Source organism: Scleropages formosus, chromosome 4 (genome assembly GCF_900964775.1).
Source record: "Scleropages formosus chromosome 4, fSclFor1.1, whole genome shotgun sequence".
Lineage (NCBI taxonomy): Eukaryota > Metazoa > Chordata > Actinopteri > Osteoglossiformes > Osteoglossidae > Scleropages > Scleropages formosus.
This window is the reverse complement of record NC_041809.1, coordinates 33,582,132-33,600,241: the sequence shown is the minus strand read 5'-3', so window position 1 is coordinate 33,600,241 and position 18,110 is coordinate 33,582,132. Positions and strand designations below refer to the sequence as shown.

Below are 18,110 nucleotides of genomic sequence, written 5' to 3'. Positions count from 1 at the left end.
GCTGCAAATCCTTATGACCAGCTCCATGTTTGACACCCATTTAATCTTTCAAAAAAATCAGTATCTTTTTGAATTTTAAAATATGTACTATAATACAAGAGGTGTGATAAAACTGAGGTAAACAATACAATCACTGGGTTAGTGGCAATTCAGCAACACAAATGAACAATATTCAGTGTCATCTAAGGACAGATTTGTCCATAATCAGTTGGTCATAGGGAGTCTACATCAAGCTTTTCAGTGTGTGATGTAGAAATTTATTAGTTAATGGACATGCAAGAACCAAAGCATTTGTAAACAATACTGACAAGCGTTACTACATACAAACCACAAAGAATTTAGTGTTGGCAGGTGTATTATCGAAGGAGCAATACTACAGCAGGAAATGTCAAGCTGTACAAAAAAAAATTCAGCTAACTGCACATTGTCAGAGTAATTGGTTATTTGTCAAGTGATGTTTTAAAAAAGCAAAACTGAAGGTACTCTTTAATCACAGGTACAGTTACTTGTTCATTTTGCTAACACCTTTTTCCAAAGTTACTTACAATGATAATTTTGTACACTAAGCTACTTACAATGATTTACTCAGCAGGGTAGTCTTAACTGGAGCAATTCAGGGTAAGTACCTTGGTCAAGGGTACTACCGCAGGAGGTGGGTAAAGTCCTGGTCTGGATTGCAAGGGATGACTCCATCCACTATGTTACCTACCTCCCCATTACAGTAGACTAAAATTAATATTTACCCTACAGTCTTTCATAATTATATTTCCTAAATTACTGTTGTGTAGTTTAATGCCGTAATATTTTGTGACAAATGCCCTCCATATTGTTCACTTCCACGTAAACCAATAATTTAAGACTTAAGCATATTTTCAACACTGATCACTTCCATTTTTGCAGTCTATTGTAGTATCATAACATTCTACAAGGTGCACGTTTAATATATTAAAAAAAAAAAAAAAAAAACTTCAGTAGCGCACAGGCATTCTCAGTAGTGTTGGCGACTCACTGCAGCAGGGACTCTATGGCAGTCTCTGGTCTGGAAGACCGTTTCCTGGAACGAGAACATCATGTACTTCATATATACTTGTACATTTACATTTTAATTTTATATTTTTTAATAGCAATATAAAAGTCAAAAGTCTGTTACATGTCAAAAAGAAATACTAGTTAATACTAGTAACATACTAGTTAATGTAATAATTCAACTAGAGTACTGCAGAAGCCAAAATTACTATTTTAAAGACTGCAAATAGGTCACTATCTAGATGTTTCAATGAAGAGACTTTTCTGCACATTTACACACAGTGACGCTACCTCCTCCCAGATTTAAGCTTCGACCTTCCACTCTTTGAGGTCCTGGGCCTTTCCAGCTTCATCAAGGACTGCCTCATGCTTTCCTCTGTATAGACCAGGTACACATGGGAAAGGTCCACTTCGAATGGCTGCAGGGCAAAATATCTCAGAATAGTTTCCAGGAATTCTAAGAGCCAATATCAAAACTGTTAGGTTCACAAGTGACATTTTTGGGAGGGTCAAGGCTCCCTGACCTCCACCAACAGTTTGAAGTGGAATATGCACTGGAGTGTCTTCAATAAGGTCACCATGGGATGTTGCTCTTAATGACTCAAAATTTGATAGGACAACAAAGCAAGCAAGTATTTTACATCACAATTATTTGCCAGGTGAAACTTGTCCTGTAGTTTCATAAGGAGTGTAACCTTCCTGAAAACTGAAGTATTAGCTGTGTCATTTCCACTGCCTTTTAACATAAAAAATTCACTTCTTTAGTTGTTGCTGTCAGTAGAACTTACATCTTTTTCTTTCTTGTCAGGAACGGGGGTTTGCTTCCTCATGTTATTCCCAGTGTACGCGACACATTTCTGCAGACAAGAACAACAACACTCAGAAAAACAAGATATGTCAAAGTATTCTCAATGAGTGTTGCTTTTATTAAATATAAACAACTGTATTTTGTTAATATTCTACTAACCAGCTGCCATTCACCAATGTCCTCATTCCAGTGCACATAATTCTCTATCATATCCTGTAAGGGGAAAAAGATGGTCAAGTCCAAAGCAGTTTAGACATACAGTGATACAGCCTCTTTCCTTCTTTAGAACCATACTGAAATGCACTTGCTGGTCTTTAGAATGAAGTTTTTTTATAATAAATAAAACAAGAATAAAGTAAATTTTCAGAAACACATTTTCTGGTTTATTTTTAAATATATTTTTCCCCACAGGTCTGTTTTCTAACATTTGTCTGTAGCAGAGCAAATGCACCCAGTCAATAGCCCGACAGAACAGGACACTGAGACCACCTTGAATCATATTTATTCATCTAGCAGACAGTTTTTCTCCAAAGGAAAGACCAATGACTATTAGAACTAGTACTTCACTGATTGCCTTGTTCAAAGCAACTTACAATGTTAAATTCACCTCTCTACACACATACTCAGTCAGTTCAACCCTAACCCAATGCAACCCTTAAGTCACCAGTTCATGGGAAAACTCTGGACTGCTGGCAAAAACTCACACGAACACGGAGAACATTCAGACTCTACAGCACACTGATCACAACCCAGCTGAATGTCATGTTTACAACCTTGTCTGGAGCTTCTGAGTGTTGGCAATTAATAAGATGAATATTGCAAATGCTTACAGGAAAAAAATCAATCAATCAATCAGCAACTGGCACTAAATGGGGGTGGAGACAAACTTTGATTTTCAGTCGTTTTAATGTTATTGTTGCTTGAAGTTAGATTAGAACAAAAAACTTTTACAGAACCTGATTTGCAATCAAATCGAATTGTTATGAAGTGTTATTTTGACTTTGTAGTAAATGTGATTTTGGAACTATGCTTAAAAATTACTACAGGTCACAACTGTGTTCATAAACTCTGGGGATGGTATAGATGCACTCAAGAAATCAATGGTTTTGCAGGTTTATCATGTGCAAGATTAACCATCAATTCCCTTTCGATGGGGCTGTGCTCACTTGGTACTCTTGTGGGATGAAGTTGTCAATGATGAGCATTTGCAGGCGCAGTTCACGGCTCAGCTGCCGAATGTTCTCCAGGAGCCCCTCTATCTCCCGGTGATGCTCCTGCTGCAGGTCCGCCATCTGTAAGGACAGACGGGCAAATCCCACCACTGTCAATGTATGGGGGAGCACGTACCCATCACGTTGCTCATGCTAACTGAGCCTAGAACTTAAAGAGCTGTTGGATCTCAAACTACTAACTTCTACTTCCTTTCCTTAGTAGTTGATTTTTTAAGACCCAGATACCTGTTAACTTCTATGTTTTATACCTCAGATTTAGCTGCCATCAACATGGTCCACACTTTCTTCAGCTTCTTGGTCTTTCCCTGAGCTTCTTCTTGCAAACTGGTGTACTTCTCCTCAATATCTAGACGTTCTTGCTGCATTTAGAAAGTGGGGGGGGGGATGTGTCAACACTTTAAAAAGCAGTAAACATATGTCAGGAAGACATATGTCAAAGAATTCCTTCTCCAAGACCAGCTTCTCCCTTACTTCCTTCTCCTCCAGCTCTCTGCGCAGTTGCTCAGCTCGTTTTCGGCGCTCCTCCAGCTCTTTGTTGGACTCCTCCAGCAGCCTTTCCTGCTCCTCAGCCTTTGCCAAGAGGTCCACACCTCCCACAATCACTTTCTTCTCCAAAGCAGACAGCTTCTCCAGTAACATCTGGTGTTCCTGCCTAAAGACAATCGTGGACAAAAAGATAGTCTAATCTAATAACTGACCATTATGCTGTAAAAGAACTTAAAAGATTTATTAGTAAGGATCTGACTGATGCACAAATGGTCAGCAGGGCTTACTGGGCTTTTAACAGATCTTTCTCCCTTTTCTCCAGTTCTGCACGAGCTTTGTTCCTCTCTTCTTCCTCCATGTCCAACTTGGCCTCCAAAGCCTTTCTCTCTTCTTCAATTTTTGCCTGCATTTCCACCATTTTATCAGGTGACACCTTCTTCTTACCTAAAATAAACACCACATTTGTACTCTACAATGCACACACACTTTAAAAGGGTTTCATAAGTCAGAATATTTTCTTAACATTACAAACCCACTGGACCAATACTCTTCTCCTGGCAGAGCTATGTATATACTGTTTTTTGTGGTTTCTGTTTGAACAGAGTCTGGAAATATGTGCCCATAACTGAGCTGTTCAAATAACTACTAAACCGATTCTAGTTGAGGGACTTGTGAATATGCTAAAATCTCAAGATGCATGAAAATGCAGAATTCCATTTTTAATGAGAAATGAGTCAATGAATTCCATTATTCTAAAATCTGATCAATCATACAAAATATATTCATACTCCTCTGCTTCACTTGAGGAAAAATAAACTTTACTGTGGAATTAAATAATCTGCAATAATTCCTAAACCAACAGGTATGCCTCAAGACACATGCAATTTAAAATTACTTAAAAAATATAGATATTATGCCTGGTCCCTGATCATAGGATATCAACTGCATGAGTTATTCAGTCAACAGCTCAGTCAAGACTAATGAACCGCAAACTCGATCCAAACAGAAACCATAAGACACCTCCCACCAGGACCATTACTCATACTGCAGTGTAATTACATACTACAATACTGCAAAAGTAAATCCCCCCCCCATATGCCACATTAACGCAGGCAGTGCAACTGTATAGTGTCCATTTGTAAAACAGAAATACAAAACAGGATTTTTCAAAAATTAGAGCAAAATATCTAACAATATATTTACACGATTAAACTGTCAAGCAATACAACATAAAAACTGTGCATTGTAAGGTTGTTGGGCTTGAAATGATGACAAAGCCACAAGAAAATTTACAGAAATTTTCAAAGAAAACAAGAACCCATGCAGACCTGCCCTTATAATAATATCTGCCTTCTTTGTATTTTACGAAGCATGTAACAAGCGCATACCGGATTTAACATGAGCCTTAAAAACACAAGGAATAAAAATAATGGAGACATGGAAAAATTAAAATGCTGGTCAATAGACATGACATTAAAAAGTATTATTTCTCATTTTCATTTGTTCTATAAAACTGCACATTTCAGAAGCCTATCCTTACTGTAGGAGAAAGCAGTGTGTCACTACATCCAACCAACCTGTTAGGCCTTGAATTAAGAAGTGTTTAGGAAATCAGTAGCAGCATTTTGCATCAAGGAGAAAGGAAAAAAGACAACAGTACATATTATTATTATTATTTTTTTTTTTTTTTTTTTTACCTGGGGTCCAAGACTTTTTTCAAAAAATACATGATTTCATGTGACACTAAAGAATCGGGACTGACACAAAATGAGGCAACACCACAGTGGAAGATGGAGGTGAGGTGACAACGCAAAACGAAAACGTCAGTAGGTGCCAAGGTGCTGAAAGAAGTACAGTTTTCCCATCATCAACCATAGAGAATGTAGGAAATGCACAGATTACGTGCGGTGCCCACAATGTGCCCGAATTATTGCAGGAAGTCCCACTTAGCTAAATGGTGAAATGGGAATGAAAACATGATCAAACTTAAGATTTGAGCTAATTTACTTCTTTAACAGAGTGCCCTCTTTACAGCTGAAAATCATTTCTTTCATAAAAATGAACATTGCCCTGAAACAAGATCTCAGAAAGCAGTAGGTGATAAACCCAACACCGTGACACACGTAATGTCACACCAGCGATTATATTTCAAATTTAAAAGTCTCTTTAATTACTATACTTTGAATGTTTTAAGATATTCATTTCTTCATACAACTAATCTGACATGTAGGCCGAATAATTGATTCAGTGTTTAATAATACACTCATCCCTTATATAACGGGGTCCTCTACAAAAATCCAATGCAGTGACTTATGAAAATATATACTTTTTAATATAATGGGCTTATTATTCAACACAATGGCATTTTTGTTACGTGGTCATTTTACTTCTACAATAAGAATTTTTTCTGTACTTTTTATTTGATGTTTTGGGATGAAGGTAACATTTGAGAAACATTTTTTTCCTCCACCCCTCAGGAGGTCAAGAATGCTTTTCTGGATAAACCTATATATCACATCCTAAAAATGATGAGCATTAAGGTACAAGTGGGGTTCGAAAGGTGGTGGTGGGACTCCTCTTTTAACATCGGCAATGGATGGAGATCAACATTCCTTCACCATGATCATACTTCTCCCATAATAAAACCAGCTGCTGTATTATACTTCCTACTTTCTGTAACATTAACAACCTCAACCACATTAAAACTGAAACTGATCGAGTAGATTCAATGCTATTATTAATTCATCTACCCAATACTCTTCTCCAAAGCAGCTTACAATAATAAGATACTTACAATATTTATGTATTTATACACCACAGTCATTTTTACAGTTCAGGGTAAGTATCTTTCTTACAGGCCACAGCAGGATTCAAATCCTGGTCCTTTCAGCACAAGATTCTAACTGCTGTTTCCTGCTGCCCCTCAGTAGTAACTTCCATAAACTATAAAACAGGTAACAATCAACTCAATTAATTAAATCATAGCATTTACAAAACAAATACCCCTACATTATTAAAGGTAAAGCTGAAATTTCACAATCGAACCAACACCACCTAGCATGAAACACGCTATTAATACTACACAGCATGACTCTATCCATGGCACACCCTCCCAGCACCTTATGCTTCCAGGCTAGGCTCCAGACCTCTGTGACATGGCACTGGACAAGTGATTATCGATAATATATGAATGAATGAAAATGTATTATATTGGATATCATGCTCAGGTATTAAAATACCTTTTATACATTTAGGGATGACTTTTTTTATGCAGGAACCAATTTTGTGGTTGAATTAACCCCGTTATGTAAAGGACAAGTGTATTCAATTTTTAAGAATTTTTTGTAACATGGAATACAATCTCTGACTTGGTTCATCGAACACAAAACATGAGCTCACACACGTTAAAACACACAGTGGTGAGTGGGAGGAGCATGCAAGTGGAAAGGGATGAGCAAGGAGATAGAAAACTCATGCATCCAGCGAATCATTGTGCGCTTGCTTTAACGGTTAAAAACAAGACCAAACGTAAGAGGGGAGCCTTCATCCGAAGGGAGGGGGGAGGGGGAAACGAACGGCCAAAGCAGCAGGGGGCAGGGGGACCGTTACAGAAATAGGCATCAGAAGAGGGGTTGGCTGACCGGGCGCTGCTCCCACTCACTAGTCTGAGATTTCCCCAAAGATCTCTGAATAACAGAACAGGTGGAGTCTGAGCTACAGCTGCTGTTGCTGCCTGCAAGAGAGAGAGACAAGCGCCGCTGCGGCTAGCCGAGGACAGCGGAGGGAAGGACATAACGGGAGGCGGTAAAGAGCGCAGATTTAGGAGTCATCGCAGAATCATAGAGCCTCAACCCGGGAAAACATGGTCTTTATATACATTTCCCAATGCATCACGTCAGTTGGGCTCCTGTCACTTCTCGTGGACCGCTTCCTTGTCGTCAGAGTCAAAAAGACAACCATGAGTGTTCATAAAGTCTTCCTCTTCGCAGAGAAGCCTGTTACTCAGGCAGGCAAGGCTATTAGCACCAGAAAAGCACACTTTTGCACCTGAACACAATTTTCGGTACATTACCAGTCAAGGAAGCAAAGCAGACACCGTATGTTTGGATTGTATGATACCTTTTGTGTCTGAAAAGCTAATACCCTCAAGGGCAATGCAAAGATTCACTTTTTCATGACATAATCGAGAAAAAGAGCAGGTAGATATTTAAGGTAACCCAAAATACCTGTGGCAGTAGATTTCAAACTACAATAAAATAAAATTATGGAAGCACCATACATAGAATGTCAGAAAATCTCATCCAATATTAAATATTAAAGTCACTGCATTACAATCCAGACTGGTATCAATGTAAAATACAGCATCAGTCACAGCAGATCTATACCAAGTTGCCATGGCAGTAATTGATTTTGGCCACTTAAAATGTATTTTTTTCTAAGAGAAAACCAACGGCTGTGCTTTGGTTAAAACTTTATTTTAATAATAACTTTAAAGAAACCTGTTTGCTCCGATTTATAGTATATTCCAGAAAGGATGCATTTCAAACCAAATTCACAGTTATGTATGAAAACACTTACCTGCCCAACAAGTCTCTTACAACACAAGAGCAAAGAATCCCTGGACAGTTATGGCCACGAGGCCCCATGCATCACCACTGGTTACACAAACACCTGTACGAGACACGGTGGAGGTGGCTGCCCAGAAGGAAGGTATACCTCTGCGTTTTCTGTGCTTCTCTCCTCCCTCTCCGCCGTCCACTTCGTCCTCATCCACCTCATCAGAACCGCTGCCTTCTGAACCTGAGATCTCTTCCCCTTAATAACAGATAGACACACAAGTATATAGGCATGATGTTCTAGAATCACACAAAAGAATCGGGGAAGAACAAAAAAACAGAAGATTCCTTTGTCATTGACTGATTTACTGACTTCAGTAGGTTGGCTTTCTCAGCGGAACACTGCTAGATGGTAAATAAACCCTAACACACACTTTTGTTAATGTGCTTGCTGCCATGACTGGGGATGCATGTCTGCAACAGTCCAAAGATCGAAATCACAAAAACACCAGAAAAAAAAACATGAGAGCAAATATTGCTTTAGGGAAAGAAGTTCATAAGTATCTTAATGTTAAAACAAAAATGCTAATTTAATGCACATATTCAATTTTTGGTCCTTTTACACATATTGGATAGTCACATATATACAGTAGGCATTTACATTTATTCATTTAACAGACGCTTTTATCCAAAAGTCGCACAAGTCACTGAAAACAAGTGTTTTCCACCAGCCGATAGACGTGATTCTCGAAGTAGTCGGTGACTAATGCCACCATTTAAACCGGTACACGTTACACAGGCAGGTGGATACAGAACTGCAAGAGTACAGTTTTTAAAACAGGTAACATTAACAGTAACGTTATGAGTAGCAGCGAATGCATTTGACAGGAAATAGTCATTTTGTCAGAAATGACGTGTAAATTTATAGAGTAGACAAGAGAGCCGGAGACGAGCCTGAAAGAGATTCACTTTAAGAACCTTCTTGAACGTGGAGAGGAATTCAGCAGTTCTGAGTGGGACAAGGCAATCCTTCCACAGCACATTTATCTGAAGAATACAGTTCAACAGTATCGGTGTGGAAACAAAGCTTATATTTGAAAAACATGTTTGCACTGTACATTTAAAAGTGATTTTATCACGACTTTGCTGTTCATTCTGTTCAAGGAACTTTCTGATTGACTTTTCAAATGTTCAGAAAAGTGACACATTTCTCTCATACGGTATCTTGATTTTACTAGAAAGCAGGAATATGTCAGCTTTGTGTTGTTCTAGGCAACACCTCCATTTGCTAAACCATCCTCTACATTTTTGAACAAGTGCTCACTTGGAACAAGTGCCTAAAAACATTTGTACCAGTAGACAGACCGTTGGATTCATGTCCTTGCCTGATAACTAACATCATATCACATCCTGAGCAGATATGTGCGCTTAGAGACTTCGGTGCAATAATCTTTAGCACAATCTTAAAATAAAAACTGCAACCCTCAAAACAAAAAGCCTCCTACACCCATTTCCTTTAGTTTCATGCAGCCATGTCATGACTGTAACTTCACACCTGTCAACTAAGGCCCACATACACAAGAAAATTTCCAGAATATATATATATATGCACAGTAGAAATATATATTCAAAAACTCCCATAAGTCCCAGAGGAAACCCCATGTAGGAATGCCAACAGCCCCCAACTCATCCCCACACCAGACTACACAAGAGCTCATTTACATGATGCAAAACATCAAGAAGAAATAACGACTGCTTTAGGGCAATCCAGAAATACAAGGATGAGAAAACCCGAAGCACCGGTCCTAAGATCATTAGTCCTGCCTTTCATACATTTAGAAGTAGTTACTATAACATGCGGGGGGTGCAGCGGGTTTGGCTGGGGCCTGCTCTGTGGTGGGTCTGGGGTTCGAGCCCTGCTTGGGGTGCCTTGCGGCGGACTAGCGTCCCGCCTGGGGTGCGTCCTCCCTCCCCCTCCAGCCTCGCGCCCCATGTTGCCTAGTTAGGCTCTGGTTCGCCACGATTCCGCTTATGATAAGCGGTTGTAGACATTGTGTGTGTGTACTATAATGTTAGAAAATACTCAAAATGTATCTGCAATCCACTTCTTGGGCGTCGGTGAAGTCAATTGTACTTAACTATGATGAGACTATAGAAACGCCCTTCATGAAAATACACATTACACAGTACAAACAACATACATTACCAATCAAAAACTGAGTCCAGCTGTTAGAAACTAGAATTTTTCATGAAGGACTCAATGAACAAGTTTGAGCAGCAAATTACCTTTGCAGAAATTCTCAGTGATGTTGGGTTAATTTGTCCCTTACAATTGTCCAGATGCTCACAGTTACAACTGATACTGTATTTACATTTACTCATTTATACAACACTTTTTCCCAAAGCAACTCTGTGTAAAGCTACCGTATTTCTCTTATTTCACGCTCCCGCTCTAATAGTAGCGCCCCCCACCCGATAAGCCAGGGCGCGGCTAATATTTTTCTGCCGATTATGTTGATTTTTAATATCCTTGTGCACGTATACGTAAAACTTTAGCTTCTTGAAAATTATCAATGATTAAACCTTAATTTAGAGAATGCAGTTTTCTTTTTAACAACTGCAACGGATTTCAAGCCGTCTGGCCAAAAAACCGATGCGGACGCCTACACCTAACGTTCGTCGCTGTCAACGTCGGCGACTCGAACCCCACATTGTCGTTCCTCAAACCAGTTTATCAGAGCAGTTACAATATCTTCATATCTGACGGGCCGACCAGCTCTCGACTTTCTCTTCTCAGATTTAGGTGCGTTTTGTAATCCTGTTCTGGCACCAATCTCGCACTCGCCGACGGTGAACACTGAAAGCTTTTGCGGCGAAATGTCTTCCTTTTTCTTCAGCACTGCAATAACCTTCAACTTAAAAGCAGCTGTGTACGACTTTTTGCTCACCATATTTAACGCGCGTTTACAAAATGACGTCACTCAGGCCGCATGGTTAACACGTGCTACATGCTAGGGAGAATTAGGCAAACTTCATAATTTGCACAATCAGGCCTGAAATAGACGCGCCCTGCCCGTACTTTGCGACAAGCCCGGGCGCGATAATTAGGAGAAATACAGTACATAAAATTATGTACCCATTGAAACATCTGAGTAATTTTTACTGAAGAAATTAGGGTATATACCTTGCTCAAAGGGACGAAAGCCGGAAATGGTATTCAAACCTGTGACCTTTGGGTCCAAAGATAGCAGCTGTAACTGCTAGGCTACCACCTGCCCCAATCAGAGTCATTCATATGTATGAATATTAATTAAAACCGATTTAAGTTTATTCAACTTAAAGAAAAAAACTGCCTCTGAGGAAAGCCCTCAAAGATAACAAGTACCTTCTTCCAGCTTCTTCCTGAGCTCTTCAATTTCTTTCTGAAACTGACGTAAGAGTGCATCTTTGGGGTCTTCATTAATTCTGGCTTTGTTCTTGATGTTTTTGGCTCGGTTGGCATAGCGCAAAGTGCTGATGGTCTCATCGTAGTTGTAGTCAGCTGGTCCAATGTTTGCACACTAACATAAGAAATGGCATTAATGGTATTATACAGTGTATGTTTGCTCACATGATACAATACACAATATACTGTTAATTCACATTAATTAATTTAGACACTTTTCGCCGAAGCAACTTCTAATGATTATATATTTTCAGCCCACACCTTTCCCAATGTGCGATACAATGATAGATACACTACCTACACTGGGCCACTCATCCATACACCAGTGGAACACACACACACCCACACCCACGCCGCAGGGCCAGTTAGAGTCACCGATTCACGTCTTTGGACTGTGGGAGGAAATCGGTGCAGACCCATGGAAACATGATGAGAACATGCAAACTCCACGTAGTCTGAGTGGGCGTCAAACCCACGTCCTCTAGCCCCGCCCAGGCACTGTGAGATAACGACGCTACTTGCTGTGCCAAGGTGATTTTAAAAACTTAACACACTTTAGTTTCGATGATTAATTCGTTAAAAAAATAAAAAGGATTTATTTTTTACTCTTTATAGCCAAAACTGCAGCCTAAAACAGCAGACTTCCTTGCTTTTCCAGATTTATCATTTTATCAAATATCGAAAATTCCATTTTATTTTCAAAAATGTACCAAGAGAGTTCAAGTTTAAAATAAATTAAAATAATATTCATATATAAATAACATGTATGACATAAAAGAGTGTTCTTTCTGTAACAGTACCATCATTGTTTTAGAGTTTCCTCCCAGAGAGTCCTGGAGCAGTCGAGTAAGTTTAGAGTTCCTGTACGGCACATGTGTGCTCTTGCCATCCACCAGTGCCGATATCACATTGCCCAGGGTGGAAAGAGACAGGTTGATCTTTGTGGCTTCCTTCAAACGTTGACCTGTAGCTCCGGTCTTTCCTTGCCTCTCTGACCCCTTGGGAGCAAGTCATACATTACATTCACATTAATTTATTTAGCAGATGCTTTTCTCCAAAGTGACGTACATCTCAGAGAAATACAATTTGTGCAATACATTAGGAGAAAGAGACATAGTTGCAGACATGTGATTCTTAAGTAAACTTTGCTTGTTTCTTTCCACTTGCGATGTTAATCACATGAGTAGGTGCATTAAAACTCAGATGATTCCTGATCACCTTCCTACATTTTTTTTTTTTTTTTATTAAGGGAACACAGACATTTGCATACAATGCAGGAGTAGTGGCTGTGTAAACTCCCAAATTATTGAAATGCATTATTCTACAAACTGAAGTATCTACACTGATGATTTGCATTAAAACAGCAATATCAAGAGTGAAAGACTAGTGGTAGCTTAATATGTACAGAAGTACAGTCAGCTTTTCACAGTTGCTCACTAGCAAACATATCCTGTCCCTTCAGGGAAACTAAGAAGGTACCAGGAACACTGCAGGAACGTTTACAATGAAAAGCATCACTTACATGCTTTTTAAGTACTTACTGCTAGGTCTACAAGGTGTAGCTTGCCCATGCGGACATGCTGGTTCCCGTCAACGCCCTTCTCACTGCACTCAATAGTAATCGTGAAAATGGCGTGGGAGCGAGAACTGTGCTCATTCATATTCGTGGCTCCAACTGACCCTGAGAACAAAGAGTAAAAAAAATCAAGAATCTCAAGAGACACGAGAATAAGTTTTTACAATGTAATGATGAGTAACAGAAGTAAATGTCCGCAGGCTTAGAAAAGCTGTTAGTATCTATCCATCCAACACCAATACTTGCTCTACTGAGTGAGATTCGAAGAATAGTCTGAACTGACGGCCCAGAAGCTGAGGACTCAACGCCACCCGTCGCACCACCATGCCGCCCTTAGAATGTTTATGACCGATTGTTTCTAAGAAATTAATGACAAAGATACACTTACGATTTTTGTGCCCCAGTGTCATTATACGATCCATGTCATCTGCATTATTAACCACGTAACCCGACAGGTCCTTTATGTACACTCCCACATCAGGTCTCTCTTTCACCTGTTACGTTACATACACAGAAAAATTACATGTAATTATTCTGTAGTCAACTGTCTTTGTTTCATTGCCTGATGTATTTGTTTCTTTGGCTTATGCCTTTGCTCAAGTGCTCAGTGTCACTGCGTGAGATGAGCACCGTATAGAAATAAAATAAATTGAAATGCCTGTGCCGTGCTTCGCATGCCACCTAAAGACATTTTACAGAAAGTGCAGGTAAATATTCAAGCTCAGTAGGAAGGATTATTAATAAAGGTGTGTTAAACAATAAACATTACTCGGCAACTGAATATAGGGGGAGGGACCTTGCCAATTTTTTAATGTAGAAAAATATACAAAGCATACAGCAGTAACAAATATAAAACTTCAACGTATTTTAACGATTTCTAAAATTTGTAACCCAATCTGCTATATTTAAACATATTTTTACATTTAGGAATGTCATTTAATTCCTTCCAACATTTTCCCTCCCACCCTGTCTCACCTCCAGCCTCTGTAACTGGTCCTTGCCCAGCAAGTCCCTAACTTCTTCATTGTAGATTTCCAAATAGGAAACACGAACCAAGAACCTGAGAGCAGAAATATTTAACACCACTGTGAACAGAGTACTCAGGAGGGGAAAAGTAAAGTGTCATTTGTCATATTTCTTCTTTTCCTCTACACTTACAAGACACTTAACCTGTACATTTGACATATCGTTCCATACAATTTGACCGACTGGGAATTCGAACCCAGTCAGGAAAGACGGTGACTTTACCCAACTAAGCTGTAGTACCGTTACTATAGCTGCCCTTAATAAGGGCAAAAATTAATAGAATACTCTAAGTTCACCCTTTGCCACATCTGTTAAACCACCACCTGGACTGGAAACATCCCTACATGTCACAATAGTGAAAGGAATTTTATCCTGACAATGAAAAACACAGTTTTAACAAAAATCAGTGTATTATTTAATAAATAAATAAAATATTTTACCTGGTGTCACCTTCTGCTTTAGCAATGTGGCCAAAGATGTGAGCGAAGGAGTTTGGAATAATTCCTCTTAGTTCAGGTACCGTCCTGATACCTTCCATTGTGTAGGTTTTTCCTGTTCCTGTTTGTCCATAGGCAAATATTGTCCCTGAAAGAGACACACAGCATGTCTTCAGATTGTGGGAGGAAACCAGAGCACACGGAGGAACCCCACACAGGCACAAGGAGAGCATGCAAACTCCACGCAGACTGAGCAGGGAATGAACCCATGTCCTGTTGCACTATGCAGGCACTGTGAGACAGCAGCGCTATTCGCTGTGCCATCCAGCACGCTCTTACTTGCTCACCTTCTTCATGGAATTAGAGAGAGAAAATATGCAATTCATGCATTGTGTATTTTTGTTTTGTTGATTTTACATGCACAGCTGCCATATCGGGGATCTCTCACCATTATATCCCAAGAGAACAGATTCAATGATGGGTCTAGCCGTCAGATTGTACACATCCAGCTGTTTGCTGTCTGGCCCAAAAACGGTGTCAAAGGTGAATGTTTTGGGGGGTTCGTTGGGCGTTTCCAGCTTGTTCACAGTTATGGTGCCCCGGATTTCATCCACGGTGACAGCCTGCTTGTGGCCCATCATTTTTTCCTTCTGATTCATCGGCCTGCATCGCACCACCACTTTGACGTTGTCATTGACCTCGGTCTTTTCGGGTTTCTCCATCTTATTACTCTGGAAACAGTGCAATGTGAAGCTGGGTTAATGACGTCACACCGCCGAACATTTCGGGATGTTTATGAGCCTGAAAAGATTGTAAGACACATCAAATACATTTATCCGTAGCCGTTCGGATCATCAAATTGCACCCCACACATCAGTGGCGTCACTAGGGTTGGTGTCACCCAGTGAGGTAATTCATGGTGTCACCAGCCGCCCAGCACCCCTATGGACCTCCTCCCGTACCAGACCATCCAGAACCCTTAGTCGTGTTTTTTTGGTACTAATTTTACTCATAAATCGTAATTCTCATATATCACCAAATGTAATGGTAGTGACATAAACAACTAGCAAAATTAAAATTACATCTTTAAATTATAATATCATACCAACAGCCTAAATGTATTTACATAGTTTAATGTGTGGTTAGTGAAAAAAGAAATGTGGTAAGAAAACAATAGAAGTCAAAGTAAAAACGTTTAAGAAGTACATTAAAATTATGTTTATTTTAACATTATTGATATAGGTTCACAAATACTAATTACCACAGTATTGTAGCTAAAACACCAGAAAGTTTGACAAAATCAGCGACTAATAAAAACAGCCGCGGCAACGAAAACAAGAGCTCGTGCTCGTAGCGCGTGTACACAAAGCCACGTGATTCGAAGCGTCACTGTCATTGGGTAAGAATGCGATCTGAGCGGAGAAGGTTCAAAAAACAATCAATGAGCAGAGTTTTATCCTTGGTATATATATTACTGATACATGTCAGCTGGGCTTTATTCCGAAAAATACATTTTTATATCCAACTACAGGGATACTTTTATATTAAAAAAATATATATATTTCTAATGAAATACTGCACAAAAAAATTGAAAATTTTATACAGTCATTTGGTGTCACCCCCTCCGATGGGTCATCCGCCCCCCCCCCTCCCAGTGACGCCACTGCCACATATTTTCGTTGTCGACCATTTGAGCGGTACGCGATGTAGTAAGAAGAAATAGCGCAAGTTGTGATTTTAATTCAATTCACACTAGTGGGAGTTGGAAAAGGAAGGATCATTACGCGCAAAATTATTAATTATGTGCAACTCCCCCGACGCCGCGCTCGGAAACGAAGAAAGAAAGCGAGTCGTTTTTAATTACAATTCTAAAAACTTACTCCACACACGCGGCGCCGGTAAATACAGCAGTCTACCATGGTAACGTCAACAAACGCGGTGCGAACCTGCAGGCTGCAGCTGCAGGCCCTCCTTGTTCGCTTTTGCTTACGAGACGACTGCGAGCCGGCGGTGGGAGGGCCCCGCTCGAGTCGGAGGGGGGACACAGAGAGCCGTACCGTGGTAACGCTCTGCGCGCGCGCGTTCCTAACCACCCAGTCTGAGACTCATCATGTTTACACCGTGTCTCCGGTGTATTTGGATGGAACGGCAGCAGCTGAATACCTCTCTCTCCATCATGCAGCAGGAGGGAGCTGTCTGTCTGTCTGTCTGTCGGACCCGTGACCCAGCAATACAAATTATGGCGCGCGCCGTTCCGTCCCCAGAACAGAAGCCGTGGACGAGGTGCGTCCGCCGTGTCGCCGCTCAGCTCGACACACGGACAACACAAGAAGAGCGAGGGAGAGGTAGCTAACAAGCTAACCGCTGCCGCCCCGTTCGTTGCACAAAACACACACACGCTCGCCTAAAACACTGTCAGATATTCGCTCGCTGCTGTGCTGAGTTACGCATCGCGCGCTGTGAAAATTCCAGCTTACCGGCATTTCCCCCCCAATGCGGCTTTTACCGTGGTCCCTGTGACTGTCCTCCGCCCAGGACGTAGCGTAGGTAGCCTGGGTGTGTTAGCTAGCAGGCAGGTTTGGCTAACTACGTAGCTTTACATCCGTTACCGTTACGGAAAGGGCCTTGCTTTTTGGTTGACAGGCCTCGAGAGCGATTTCTGTGGACGGCACAAAAAAAAAAAGGAGATGAGGTTAAACAAAGGCCATTTAAAGAGCAGCGCATCTCTCTTTCCGGGCAGAGGCGCGGAGCCGTCACGCGCCGGAGAACCGCAAGTCCCGCCCACTGACGTCATCGGCGGTGCGGGCCGGAGCTACAAAGGGCAGGGAGGTCAGTGTGGCTCCGCCCACCGTCGATGAGCTTGCGGACGGGGTTGGGTTCGACACTGCGCTGCTCGTCAAATATCAATTTGGTGAAAAACGTTCATATAAATCCTGTTACACTTCTCTCTCACTTACTTTGGTTAGGTGGGGGATCTTTTCCAAACCAGAAAAATATACAAAGCATTGAGCAGCAAGAAAAATTAATTTTCAATCTGTTTTTTTTTTTTTCTTTTTTTAAAGAATTTCTAAATCTGTTCATAAACCAGTGAAGGGCGCGGTTAGTGCAGTGGGTTGAACCGGCTCCTGTTCTGCGGTGGGTCTGGGGTTCGAGTACCGCTTGGGGTGCCTTGCGGCGGACTGACGTCCCGTCCTGGGTGTGTCCCCTCCCCCTCCGGCCTCATGCCCTGTGTTGCCAGGCTAGGCTCTGGCTCCCCGTGACCCTGTATGGGACAAGCAGTTCAGACTGTGTGTTTGTAAACCAATCAGCTATATTTATACATTTCCTGATGTGATTTAATTCCTTCCAATGTTTTCATCACCTTTGTCACTGGTTAGGTGGGGATTAGCTTGATTGGTAGAGTACTACAGGTGGCGGGAGCGCATCCTCTGCCCTCTTGTGGGAGATTTGGTGGTGTAATAGTTCGATTGGCTGTCTGTGGACCCAAATGCTGTAGGTACAAATCCTGCCTCCAGCTA

The 18,110-nt window shown here is 40.8% G+C and overlaps 1 protein-coding gene across 2 annotated transcripts; it reads right to left on the bottom strand.

Moving 5' to 3' along the window:
• Window positions 1-581: 581 nt before the first annotated feature.
• On the bottom strand, window positions 582-17,366 carry kif3a (kinesin family member 3A). Of its 2 annotated transcripts, XM_029251009.1 has the most exons (19): window positions 17,070-17,366; window positions 15,041-15,323; window positions 14,596-14,740; window positions 14,105-14,189; window positions 13,518-13,623; window positions 13,095-13,234; window positions 12,354-12,551; window positions 11,494-11,668; window positions 8,269-8,367; window positions 7,210-7,285; window positions 4,881-4,885; window positions 3,840-3,996; window positions 3,538-3,718; window positions 3,315-3,425; window positions 3,001-3,126; window positions 1,994-2,047; window positions 1,815-1,883; window positions 1,318-1,445; window positions 582-1,054 (listed from the first exon to the last, which is right to left on the bottom strand). In XM_029251009.1, exons 1-19 carry the CDS (start codon window positions 17,073-17,075, stop codon window positions 1,006-1,008), a joined length of 2,193 nt encoding a protein of 730 aa, XP_029106842.1. In that variant the 5' UTR covers window positions 17,076-17,366; the 3' UTR covers window positions 582-1,005. The 2 variants fall into 2 exon arrangements, with proteins under 2 accessions (XP_029106842.1, XP_029106841.1); XM_029251008.1 differs by lacking the exons at window positions 4,881-4,885; window positions 7,210-7,285.
• Between the last annotated feature and the right edge of the window lie 744 nt (window positions 17,367-18,110).

Coding starts and splice junctions, on each gene's coding strand:
- kif3a (XM_029251009.1), bottom strand. Junction 1,446..1,814: donor CTGACAAGAAAGAAAAAGAT/GTAAGTTCTACT, acceptor TTTGCCCTGCAG/CCATTCGAAGTGGACCTTTC. Junction 1,055..1,317: donor AAGCTTAAATCTGGGAGGAG/GTAGCGTCACTG, acceptor TTCTCGTTCCAG/GAAACGGTCTTCCAGACCAG.